The 13,865-nt window shown below is 36.7% G+C and overlaps 1 protein-coding gene across 2 annotated transcripts in view; it reads right to left on the reverse strand.

Moving 5' to 3' along the window:
- Nucleotides 1-2,109: 2,109 nt before the first annotated feature.
- LOC140512407 (cilia- and flagella-associated protein 43-like) overlaps nucleotides 2,110-13,865 on the reverse strand; it is a 165,021-nt gene continuing 153,265 nt past the window's right edge. The window contains exons 36-39 of one of the 2 annotated variants that reach the window (XM_072621529.1): nucleotides 7,580-7,744; nucleotides 5,869-5,949; nucleotides 2,677-2,830; nucleotides 2,110-2,461 (exon numbers count right to left, since the gene is read on the reverse strand). In XM_072621529.1, the coding sequence (XP_072477630.1) occupies nucleotides 2,295-2,461; nucleotides 2,677-2,830; nucleotides 5,869-5,949; nucleotides 7,580-7,744 (567 nt within the window). In that variant the 3' untranslated portion in view covers nucleotides 2,110-2,294. The remainder of the gene's footprint in view (nucleotides 2,462-2,676; nucleotides 2,831-5,868; nucleotides 5,950-7,579; nucleotides 7,745-13,865) is intronic. The other variant, XM_072621531.1, reaches the window with a different exon arrangement.

Here is a 13,865-nt window from a genome sequence, read left to right on the forward strand (position 1 = left end):
AAAACACTTCAAGCAGCCAGACAGAAACAATTCATATACTGTGGAGCCACAGTCAGTATCACACAAGATTTAGCAGCTTCCACATTAAAGGAAAAGAGTGTTTGGAATATAATATTTTGGAAGGCAAAGGAGCTAGGATTACAACCAAGAATAACCTACCCAGCAAAACTGAATATATAATCTTTCAGTGAGAAAAACAGATATTTAATGAAACAGAGGAATTTCAAGTATTCCTAATGAAAAGATGAAGGTGAATGAAAATTTGACACAGGACTCAAGCAGAAAAAGGTAAAGATGAAAGAGAAATTATAAGGGACTCAATAAAGTGAATTTTTATACTTGTACCATTAGGGCCAATTCTGCTTTTGAAAGTGTTATTTTCTTTGGTAATTTTTGTGCCTCTTTTACCAAGCTGTTAATTCTCTTTTTATAATTTTCTTGCATCACTTTCCTTTCTTTTTCCAATTTTTCCTCTAGTGCTCTTTATCTCTTCAACTCTTCCCAGAACTCTTATTGGGCTTGTGTCCATTTAGCATTTTTTGAGACTTTGTTTTCACATTGTTGTCTTCTGAGTTTGTGTCTTAATCTTCCCTGTCACTTTAGTAGCTTTTTATGGTCAATTTTTTGTGTATTTTTCCAGCTGTTTGTGGGGAGATAGGCATACTAATGAACTGTTGGTAGAGTTGTGAACTGGTCCAACCATTCTAGAGAACAATTTTAACTGCGCCAAAAGGGTTGTAAAACTGTGCATACCCTTTTGCTCAGAAAGACCACTACAAGGTATGTATCCAAGAGATCAAAGTAAAAGGGACTATATATACAAAAATATTTATAGCATCTCTTTTTGTGGTGGCAAAAAATTGGAAATAGAAATGTCTATCACCTGGGGAATGACTGAACAAGTTGTGGTATATGATTATCAGTACCAGTAATATTGAAAGGATATAAACAGTGAAGGACTTATTCTAACCAATACAGTGATGCAAGACAATCTGAAAAGACTCATGTTGAAACCTGCTATCCACTTCCACAGAGAGAACTGATGAATTCTGAGGGCAAACTGAATTATGATTTTCTTACTTTGTTTTTTTTTCTTTTTTTGGTAACATGGCTAATCTGGAAAAATATTTTGCATGATTTCATATGTATAATGCTTATCATATTGCTTGCCTTCTCAGTGGGATAGGGGAGGGATTTGTGGGAGGGAGAGAATTTCAAACTCAATTTTTTAAAAAAATGTTTAAAATAAATAACAAATTAAAACATCAACAAAGAAACAAGCATTAGAACCTGAAAATGTTTATGCTTTAGATATGCATGAAAAAAGGCTTCTCTTGTTTATCAAATAAAGCAACTCACATATTTCTATTTTAAAAAAGAAAAGAAAAATTGCCTTAATTTTCATATTATACTTGAGAAAATCTCCTTTGGGTAAATGAATAAAATAGATGTTGTCCACTTTCCATTGAGATAATAGTCTTTTAAAAATGTTTTTAAAATTTTTTTTATTTATATCTTTTGTTTTATATTCCCTTCGTTTCCAATATACCCTCTACCTCTCTAAGAATAATAAAAAGGGGAAAATACTGTTAGAAAACTAATCCCCACATCTTCTAATCTGACATGCACAGTGTTCTACAGCCATAGTACCCTACCTCTGCAATGAAAGGATCGATACATTCTCTTCTTTGGGACTCAGCTTCATCATAATTTCACAGCATTCACTTGATTTTGTTCTTCCCAATGACATTGCTATAGCCATAGTGTAGATGTTTTTGTGGTTCTGCTAATTTCACTTTGTATTGTGAAATAGAAATCTTTCCCTGCGTCTCTGTTTGTTTCATTTCGTTATTTCTCACAGTGTAGCACTATTCCACTCCCAACTGATGGACATATACTTTGTTTTCTGTTCTTTCCAACTACAAAAAAGTGATGCTAATATTTTTTATATACTTTTTATCATTTACTATCTTGATGCCTTTTACTGAGGTCTCTGGGTTAAAAAATGTGAATGTTTTAATTACTTTCTAAGCTAACATCCTGCAAAGACTTGCTCTTGCTTTCTTAAACTGAGACACAGATTTTAAAAAAAAAAAAAACTTTTATTCATTAAATATAGAATTTACATTTTTACAGCCTTTTGGGAAAAGCTACATTTCAAGTAAGGGTAGATTTTAAGAAAAAAACAGCATTTTGTTTTTAACTGAAAAAGAAAAAGAAATTTCAAATGCCTGAGAACACAGATTTCTTCATGATATTTGATATCTTCTGCCTCACGGATCTCGCCAGTATTTCTACATTTGAATAAGTGCAGGAAATGTTTTCATTCTTAATCTTTCAACCTCTGCCTGTAAAACTGAAATTTGTTCATACTGCTCTTTTGAAATACCAATTAGCTTTTGTTGTTGTAATGTAGCCTCATAACGTTCTCTGAAAATCTTTTGATAAGTCAGCTTAGGCCCTGTTTCAAAAAACAACAAAGTGGAATCACTGTCTAAGATACTGAAGAAATTCCTTTGTGATAACTGGATTAATAAGATTTTCAAGTATATCAAGAACCTTGTGAAGTGCTATAACAAAATGGTAAACTGCTATGTGACTTAAATCTGCTAGCCAACTTTTCAGTTGTAGAAAGGTAATTGTATTACATCCCATGGTTGGCAAAAATTGGCTTACCAAATGATTGACAGATGTGTTTTCTTTCAGAGACAGACACCAACTCTTCATGTAGAAGGCAGCTTAGAGTATAATTATCTACATCTTGTTGATCGTTGATTTTTATCAGTTTGTTCAATGTCTCTTTTCGGTCTTCCACATTTTTATTGTGGTGCTAGAAATTTCATCATGACACCATCACACCCCCCCCCCAAGAAAAAATATATGAAAAAGGCATTGAAACATATTATGTGAGGATGCTATTAAAAAGCTTAACCATATTCTGTTACAAATGTGAATTATCTTTGACATAATAGCAATTGAAATACTCTGTATAACCCTGGAAAGTGAAGCAATAAGAGTAAAAAAGTTGGAACATCAACTCAGCCCAAAATGACTTTGTTTTTATAATCTTAGTTTTACCTAAGCATCAATAAATATTGAGCATTTACTTTGTGCAGAATACTTAGAAAAGATTACAAACATTTTATCAGATACAAGTTTTTCAAGTACTAATGATGGGGTGCTTGGGTGCATGTGCTTAGACCCTAATTCTAAATCATATTTCTCTTTCAAAATCACATTTCTCCCCAACTGCTGAACACTATCCCAGGAAATGTCTCTCCAGCCCAAGGACACAGCCTACCCTAGTTAAACTTTTATTTCTTTTCCTGATACAGCTGCACCTATAGAATTTGTTAGTGTGAACCATCTGTGTACTGGCTGAACTGGCTGTGCACTGGGTCATAATGACATCTACTCACTGACCAATCTTATATATCCTAGACTTAGGCATACATATGCTCCCTTACATTTATCTTGTCTAACGAGACATTGATGAGAGCAGCCTGGTATTCTTTAGTCAGTCCTGGCCTGATCACTAGTTGACTTGGTGACGTTTCAGGACTAAGCTCACACCTCCATGTAGCCTGCTCTTGGGCTATTTCCTGATGAACTCTGGGTAAAATACTTGCGCAGCAGATACCAAAAGTGCATGTTCCTTTAAGAACTAACCACTCTTTAATCTCACCCTGAATCACTTAGTTAGCATATTTGATATGTTTTACTACAGAATATCCTATATAAATTTTTACTCCTTTACTCCTCTAAGGTTGCAAGTTCCCTAAGAACTCTTGCCCACTGAAAGGGGTAATAAATCTTTACCACCTTGACTTTAACAATGCTTGAGTTTGCAGATTCATTCCAGGTGACCTGCCCCTGTACTGTAGTCTTTGGGGGATTTCAGAATTTTATCCATCCCGTCCCCCTTTCCAGCCCTCATCACTGGTGCCATCCAGTTGGCTCTGAAGATCTGAACTCTAAGGTCACTCATCCAGTGACACTTGTCACATACAAGTTGCTAAGGTGATTATAGTATATACTACCAGGTTTCCCAGACTGAGAACTGAATTGCAGAATTGAAATTTCTTACTCTCTAATCCTTTGCCTAATGCAATCTCTAATTTTTATACCCTTTCATCCCTCATCATTCTCCCAGTTAATCAGCCTTACTCTGGCTTCTTTCCTTTTTCCACCTTATGACTAGAATGTCTTCCCTCCTCAACTCTGCATCACAGAATCTCTCCTTTCAAACCACAACTCAAACACCACCTTCTACATTTGAAATCTTTCTTGATCCATCCCCCCCTCAACTGATAGGGCCCTGTTACCCTAACCTTATATTTAAATACCTTATGTTTATTTATATTTTCTTTATGTGTATATTCTGTATATATTTACATATATATCTGTATCCCACAATATAATGTAAGCTCCTTAAGAGTAAGAGATAGTTTCATTCTTTGTATTTGCAGCTCCAGCCTGGCACATACAGGTGCTAATTAATGCTTGTTGATTGTTTTTTCATTCACTCAGTTCTTCCTTATGTTACATCTCAAAATCCCTCCACCTATATACATTCTCCTCCATTGCCCCATACTCCAAACCCTGTATTTATACCCTTGATTCCTTTTCCTCTTGTTTGCCTCATGGATCATTCTTCCTCGTGGGCTCCTTACCTGCTGCTTATTGCCGTGTATCTCTAATTCTTAAAAATTGTTGATATGACCCTGCCATCCATTCAAGCTATTGTCCTATGTCACTTTTTCCTTTTCCCTGCAAAATTCCTAGAAAGTTGCCCCCACTACTATCTACATTTACTTCCCAACCACTTTCATTCTTGCTCTCTTCCCTCTTCTCCCACCTCTACTCAAAGACTGCCAACAATTAAGAGTCTTTCCTTAGTCATTGTCCTCCTTGACCTCTTTTCAACTGTTGACCCTGCTGACTACCCTCTTTGAGATTCCGTCTCTTCCTTTCTTATCTGTGATGTTGTTCTCTCCTAGTTCTCTTAATTGTGTATTCTTTTGTACTGTCTCCCTGAAAGCATGATTTGGTCTTCTCATCTGTTGTCCTGGGTTCAATTATGAACTCTGCAGACCAGCCCTGATCTCTTTTGAACTCATAATCTCACACAGCCAGTTGCCTGCTGGGCATTTCCACCTGGAGATGCCATAAGTATCTTTAAGGTGGTAGGTTTAGAGCTTATCTTCCTCTCAGCCTCATTTATATTTCCTCCGAGTCACCCAGATTCGCCTCCCTGCTTTTAGTATTTTCTTCTCTCCAGCTTTCACGTAGGAGCTGCCAAAATAATCTTCCTAAAATGATGTCACTCCCATGCTAAAAAGCAACAACAACCAAAGCCTTCAGTAGCTCCTTACTGCTTCTGAGACAAACTTTGAACTCCTTAGGCTGGCATTTAAGGCCTTATCACAAATGACTGCCCTTCATACCCTCTACATTCTAGCCAAACTGGACATGCCACTTCTGGCCTCTGTGAATTTGCATTTGTTGCCATGCCTAGGATGTATTCTTTTCTATTTCACTTCACAGAATCCTCGTCTTTAACACTCTGCTTAGCTGCCTCTTCCTTGAAGCCTTACGTGTGGTTATATACAGGTAATAGATATAATCTCCACCACCACCCTCTGCCCCCCAGCACACACTCCTTGAAAGCAGGGATAGCTTTGTTTTTTGTCTTTGTCTCCCCAGCAACCAAGGACAAAAATTTTGCATATTAGGTACATCATAAATACTGAAGTGAACTTAGATTCCTGATAATTAAAACCTCTAATTTCACCCTGAAACTCATTACAAATATTAATTTAGGCACATTTCAGAATTTATATTACGTACAGTAAGGTTGAATCTTACTTTATCTAAAGCAGCAAGAGTCTGCTCCATTAGAGAAATCTGAAAGCCAATCGTGGTGTCATAATTTTGTTCTTTTAGGTACTAGGAGGAAGAACGGTTATATTAATATATTAACATATATCACTGTATAATCATATTAATACAGATGAAAAGTTTACACTTTTTGTTATTCTATTTATATAATAGTATTTGATAATATATATTTAATAATATATAATACATATTTAATATATATTATATGTTATATATGTATTATATATTACATAATATAACAATATAATATTGTAATAATATAATGAATTACAATACTATATAATATACATAATATTTAATAATATATAATGAATATAGATTTATATAATAATATTTATGTAATAAACAACTAATGTGTCATTCTACTCTATGGTATTCAAAGATGCTATTTGTTCACCATGATTTTTTTCACCACCTCCTTTAGATATTAAGGATATTCTATATACAGTGATGATGATTTAAACTTGACCACCCATACTCTAATCTCAAGTCTTGGTACTCATTTTCCACCATAATTCCAGTTCAAGATGTCATTGTAGTCTCAAGAAACTTATCTTGCAAGGTTAATCAATTCTGAATCAATTCTGAAACTCACGTGTCCTCTGTATCTCTTGCCTCTAGGGTCCCTCCTTTCCTCTGATTGGAGAGGGTAGAGGGTGGACATTGGAGAGCTCCTCCCAAATCCTCCATTTAAGGAGGGGGCAAGGTGATCATCTCATCATTTCTCATACTGCTGTACTCTGGACTTCATCATGCCCCCATCTCTCCTTTGTAGCCTCTTTTTATATATTGTCTCTGCCTATTGCATTGTGAATTCTTGGAGAGCAGGAACTGGCTTCTGCCTACCTTTGTATCCCCAGGACACATTACAGTGCCTGGCACAATATTTATTGACTGAATCTTACTCTCCTCTCACCTCACAAATATAATCAGTTGTCAAATCAAATCTGATTCTTTATTCACACAGTTGCCTCTTTAGCTTAGGCTCTTGTCACCTCTTGCCTACATTATTTCCATAGCCTCTTTATTGGTCTTCCAGCTTTCTAATCCATCTTCCTTCACACTGGTTACAAAAGGTGTTTTTCCTTAAGTACAGATCTGACCATGTCACTTCCCTACCCAGTAAACTCCAGAAACTCCCCATTAAAAAATTATAAACCCTTCTGTTTAGCTTTGAAAACCTCTCACAATCTTGCCCCAACCTTTCTGCCCCACTCTTACATTCCTCTCATTCTGTGATTCAGCCAAACTAGCTCTCTCCATTCTTCACACTCCACTTCCTATCTCCATGCCTTTGCAATGGTTGTTCCCCATGCCTAGAATGCCCTCCCTCTTCATTTCCATATCTTAATTATTGCCTTATATAATATGAAGCCACTCTAGCCTTCGCTGCTGATAACTTGCCTTTTAAACTATGCTATATTTAACTACTTTGTACTTACTCTGTATGTACATATTTACATAGGGTGTTTGCAGTCTACCTGGTTAGAATGTAAGTTACTTTTGAGGAGGGATTGCTTCATTCGCCGTATTTGTATCAGTCTGGCACATAGTAAGCACTTAATAGATACTTGCTGATTGATTGATAATTGTAGAATCAAAAGATATTTTATAAAATGCCACTGGATCCATTCAAATACATTTTTTAAAGTGATCTATATTCAGAAGAGTAATTTACCATCTGATGAGCTCTTGAAAGAAACAACATCTGAATATCCCAAGCCTTCTGGTTTAGGTCTTCCATTTCCATCTCCATTTTTTTATGTTCCCATTCGATCTGAAATATTCCTTTGTGATATTTTTTATTTTGTAACATGCTGGTGATTTTCCTTTGAGCTTGGGCCTTGCAAAAAAAATGAGAACGACACATTCTGATGTTTAGATTTTACAATTCTGCACATCATTGAGATAAGTATACTGTTATAAAAATGTAACTTTGGAGGGAGCTGATAAAGAACTGACCATTGTTACAAGGCACTAGCCTCGTAACTAAATATAACTAGATCCCCTAACATCATAATAGTTAGCATTTGCAGAGTACTTTAAGGTTTGCAAAATGCCTCACAAATATCTCATTTTATCATCACATCCATCCTGGGGAGGTAGGTATTATTATCACCCCATTTAATAGATGAGAAAACAGAGCCAGACAAGTAAAATGGCTTTCCTAGGGCCACACAGCTAGTTAAGTATCTGAGACTGGATTTGAACTCAAGTCATTCTGGCTCAAGACCCTGCTCTCTATCCACTGTGCCACCTCTAAAAGATAAGCAAGATTAAAAACAAAAGAAAAGACCTTCCAGCCTTCAGGAGTTATAAACAAGAAGTAACCTCAAAGGTACCTTCAAGAAAGTTTCTCCCATCCAAGTCAGAATTATATAAAATTCCATGAAATATGTAATACCAGATAATTTGTGACAATATCAGTAAACCTCTGATTTTTAACATCAATTTGAAGTATAAAACAAGATGCATATGACAACATTATTTGCCATAGTCATGGAAGATATCCATTAACGGATCCAAACTGAAGAATGATTCTCTGTAGATGTGCTTTAATTGCTCTTCTTTTCATATGACATGTTTTGATTGCATCAGGTTCTAGAATACTGCTAAACCTCATAAATGAAGTCCATAAATACTTAAAGTAATTTGGCCCAACTATCCACTCTGGAAAAACAAGTGGATGAAGAATACCTATTGTCTACATTCTGACATGTAGCAATACCTAGTATTTAAATAGCATTTTAGGCTTGCAAGATGCTTTATAAATATTTCATTTTATATTCCCAACAATTCTGAGAGGCTGATTGTTTTAGTATTAGTCCATCCTTCCTCCATTCAGCCACTAAAATGATTTTCCTAAAGTGCAATTCCCACACTTGATAAACTCCAGTGGCTCCCTATCACCTTCAGAATCACATATAAAATACTCTCTTTGGCCTTTTAAGCCCTTCCTAATGACCCATTCCCCCAGCCTTTCCAGTCTTCTTACACCTCATACATCCCCACCTAGTACTCTGATAGATCCAGGGACAATGGCCTCATGACTGTTCCATAAACATGGCATTTTCTCTGGCCATCTGGCATGCCTGGTATGCTTCCCTCATCTCTGCCTCCTGGCTTCCCTGGCTTCTTAAAAGTCCCAACTAAAATTTGGCCTTTTATAGGAAGTCTTTTTCCCAGTTTCTGTGAATTCTAGGGCCTTCCTTCTGTCTGTTATTTCCTATTTATCTTGTTTAGAGCTTGTTTATACATAGTTGTCTGTAGGTTATCTCCCTCATTAGATGATGAACTCAAAAGCAGGGACTGTCTTGCCTCTCTTTGTAGCACAGTGCCTGGTACATGGCAGGTACTTATTAATAAATGCTTACTGACATTTTACACATGAGGGAACTGAGGCACAGAGAGCCTAAGAGACTTGCCCAAGGCCACACAACTAATAAGTGTCTGAGGCTAGATTTGAACTTGGGTCTGACTCCAAATCTGTAAAAATATGTACCAAGATGAGTACTGACAATGAACCGTGCTTGGAGTAAAATAGGAAAAAAGAGTAAGATTAGTTATCTTTGGAAAACTGTGCCATGTTTTTAACCACCTCAAGTGTTTTCCTCAAACAAAGGTCTCTCTTCTTGTGATACTATTTGGCGGTCAATCATAATCACAGTTTCTTTAAAATTAACTTATGGATTACTGAAGGACACTGGTGAGTGTAAAGATGCTGGAGCATATTACAAGTGATTAAAAGGCATCATCCCTGTTGTTGTGTTCATCCTTTGTTGCTGAAGAAGATCATCCCATCAGAGAAACAATGACATGACTTGCACTTGACTTGTTTTGAGTGAGGGAAGGCTATGCAAGGTCACCAACCTCACTTCCCCTCCAGACCCATCTGAATCCAGTGACCAGATATTCTAAAGGAGGACTAGAGATGGCCCAGGATGCAATGAGATTTGAAAAATTGAAATAATAGGAAAAGAGAATTCATAGCATGAAAAAAGATCTAAAACCTTACTGAAAAAAAATAGTTCCCTGAAAATCAAAATTGGCCAAATGGAAACTGATAAAGGATACCATGAGACATCAAGAAATAATAAAGTTTAAAAAAACTGAATAATATGGAAAAAATTGTGAAATATCTCAAAGGAAAAAAAGCTGATCTGGAAAGCAGATGAAAAAGAAATAATTTAACAATCATGAGAATCATGATTGAATCATGAGACTCATGAGAAAACCACAGACAAAAATAAAGAGCCTAGACATCATATTTCAAGAAATCATAAAAGAAAATTTGCCTAGATCTTTTAGAAACAGAGAGCAAAGTAGAAATTGAAAAATCTACAAGGTACCTCCTGAAAGAAACCCCAAATGAAAACTCCCAAGAATATTATAGCTAAAATCCAGAGCTCTCAAGTCATGGAGGAAATACTACAAGCAACTAGAAAGAAAGCATCCTATTACTGAGAAGCCACAGTCAGGATCACACAAGATGTAATAGCCACTGCTTTAAAGGAATGGAAAGGTTGAAATGCTATTCCAGAAGGTAAAAGATCTAAGCTCATAGCTAACAATAACCTATCTATTAAAATAATATGTAACCCTACAAGGTAAAAAAATGGATCTGTAATAAAATAAAGGATTTCCAAGCATTCCTGAAGAAAAGAGCAGAGCTGAACTGAAAACTGATATAGAAAACAATTGACAGAAATTTTACTCAAAAGAAGTATAAAAAGATAAACATGACAGAAATTATAAGGAATGAAACAAGGTTAAACTGTTTACATTCTTATATGGAGGATAATACATATAATCCCTCAGAAATCTATCCTCACCAGAGGTCTTGGAGGATCAGAAGGCCTATATGTGATTCTAATATGCTTGGATAATCTCAAAAGAAGAATGGAAAGGTAGGGAAGAGGAATGCACTGGGAGAATAGGGAAGAGAGTGGAAGAAAGGAGAAAATTACCTCACACACAAATGTTTAAGGTTAGAAGGAATAAATGTGCCATGGAAGAGACAGGGAATAGTCAACACTTGAACTTCCCTGAACTGAGCTGAAATGATTATGCACTTTTGGGTACATAACTATACCCTCCTTAGGTGGGGAAGGGAGAGGGAGTCTAGGGAGAAGGAAAGTTACATTGTCAAAAGCAAAACAAACTTTTAAAGTGAGGGCAGCAGGAAAAGAGAAGGAAAAGAATGAGAATAAGATGAAGAGAAATACACAGTTAGCAGTCTTAATTGTGAATGTGAATAGGGTGAACGCACCCATAAAATGGAAGTAGATAGAAGATTAGAAACTAGAATCCAACAATATGTTGTTTACCAAAAACATGCTTGAAACAGAAAGATGTGCACAGAGTTAAAATAAGGGACTGGAGCATAACTGATTATGCTTCAGTTGAAATAAAAAAGGCAGGAATAGCAATCATAATCTGAGACAAGGCAAAAGCAAAAGTGACCTAATTGAAAGAGATTTTGAAAGGGAAATGACATTTTGCTAAAAATTACCATAGATAATAAGACAAATAGGTGGCACGGTGGATAGAACATTGGCTCTGAAAGGTCTGAGGAAGATCTGAGCTCAAATCTGGTCTCATACACTTACTAGCTATGTGACTCTAAGCAAGTCACTTAACCCAGTTTGCCTCAGTTTCTTCATCTGCAAAATGAGCTGAAGAAGGCAAACCATTCCTATATCTGGAGTTGAACATCAATGAAATGACAACACCACCAAAAACCATAGACAATAAAGTGAACATATATTCCCCAAATGGCATAGCATTTAAATTCTTAAAGGGACAGCTAAATGAATTATAGAAGGAAATTGACAGTGAAACTATAATAGGGATCTCAATTAACTCTCTGAATAAATCTAACCATAGAATTATAGAAAAATTAGATATGATGGACGTTTTTAGACTATTGATTGGAAAAAGAAAACTGTGCATGAAATCTTTAAAAAAATTGACCTTGGATTAAGGCATAAAAATCTCACAGACAAATGCAGAAAAATAAAATGCATGTTTTTCTGACCATAAAGAAATTTTTAAAAATTAATAAAGAGTCTCTAAAACAAACATTTAAAATTAAATAGAAACTAACAATCCTAAAGAATGGGTGGATCAAATAACAAATAATAGAAACAATCAATAATTTCATTACAGATAATAACAATAGTGAGAGAACATACCAAAATTTGTGGGATGCAGTTAAAGAAGTACTCAGGGGAAATTTACTATCTTTAAATGCTTATATCAGTAAAAGAGAAAAAGAACAGATCAATGAATTGGGCATGCAACTAAAAAAAATAGAAAATCAACAAAGTAAACATTTCTCTCAAAACACCAAAACAGAAATCCTGAAAATCAAAGGAGAGATTAACAAAGTTGAAAGTAAAAACAAAACCCCCACTGAATTTATAAATAAAACTAGGACCTGTTTTTTAAATAAAATAATAAAAATATATACACTATTAGTTAACTTGATGTAAAGAAAGAAGGAAACCAAATTATCAGGGAGTTGTATGACCCTGAGGAAAGAGGGAAAGGACAGGCAGCGTTGGGCCAGGTGTGACTGCCCTTTCTCCAGCCTTTGCCAGGGGGAGTAAAGCTCCACTTTATATGTGACTACCTTCTCTCTCCTGTGCATGTCCCCTGAGGGAAGAAAAAGAGAAAAGGTAGCATGGGACTGGACCTGACTTCCTTCTCCTGCTGAGCCATCTCCTGCCTGATCTCCAGCTTTCAGAGGGAAGAGGAGAGGAAGAAAGAGGCCTTCCATCCAACCAGGAGCCTTCCATCATGTTATGGGTGTTTCCTGCCTGATCTCTAGTCTTCTCTGGGAAGAAGAAAAGTACCTTTCATTTAAAGATTAACATACTCATACCCCATCCTACAACCTCAAATCTCAGTATTTCTGAATCCCTGTGGGTCATCTAATTCCCATTCCCCATTACATGATTTTTTATTCCCACCCTCCCTCAACCTTCCCACATGAAAGTTCTAACTCAATGTTACCTACCCCTCCCATTGTGCCCTCTGGAATGCCTAATCCATGGCAACAAACTTGCCTTCATCTTAAATCTTTTCCTTTTCTGTCCTTCCATCCCCTGGCACTCACCAAGATCTGACTCCCACCTAGTGACAGCCTTTCTGGCTACCCTTTCCAGTACTGTCTGCACTTTCACTCATTTCCTCAACTCGATGGTTGAAGTGAGGGAATTAGGATAATCTTCACTCCCCACTGCTGCTTCCAGATTCTCTCCTACCCCCATCCATTATCTCTTAGTAAACTCTCCTCCTTTGAGGCCCATACAACTTACATCTTCCAATCACTCAGAATCCTAGCAGTTATTATTTACAGATTTCCCCATATCACTTCTCTTCTTTCTTCAATGAGTTTGATTCTGGGCTTACAATTTTTCTTTCCTCCCCAAATCATGTCCTTATACTACGGGATTTCAACTTACATACTGATATTCCCTCAAACCCTCAGTTCCCCAACCTGCTCACTTTCCCTGACTATCTTTGCCACATACAAAGATGGTGGAGCAGACAAATGCCAACACCAGGACCCCCATGTGCCCTAGCATAGCCAGGGCAACTAGCAGACTCCAGCTCCAGGAACCACCCTGTGCTTCAGCATAGCCCCAGGCAAACAGGCATCCTTGGGCATGACAAGAAAGTAGGCCAAAACTAAATGTGCTTCAGCATAGCCCCAGGAAAACAGGCAGCCTTCAACATCCAGACAACCACGTTTCAATGTAGGCCTGGGAAAACGAAGAAACACCTCAGCAACCTCAGCATATTCCAGATACCACCTCTAGAACTCCAGTTTAGCACCAGGTAAGCTACCAGACCCCTACTGCCTCCAGCAGCATTAGCCACCCCTCACCCCATCTCCTCAACACAGGACCAGACACGTGTCCCCCATGGGCCTCAAGGCAACATCGGTGAAACACCAA

The sequence above is a fragment of the Notamacropus eugenii genome, chromosome 1 (assembly GCF_028372415.1).
Source record: "Notamacropus eugenii isolate mMacEug1 chromosome 1, mMacEug1.pri_v2, whole genome shotgun sequence".
NCBI lineage: Eukaryota > Metazoa > Chordata > Mammalia > Diprotodontia > Macropodidae > Notamacropus > Notamacropus eugenii.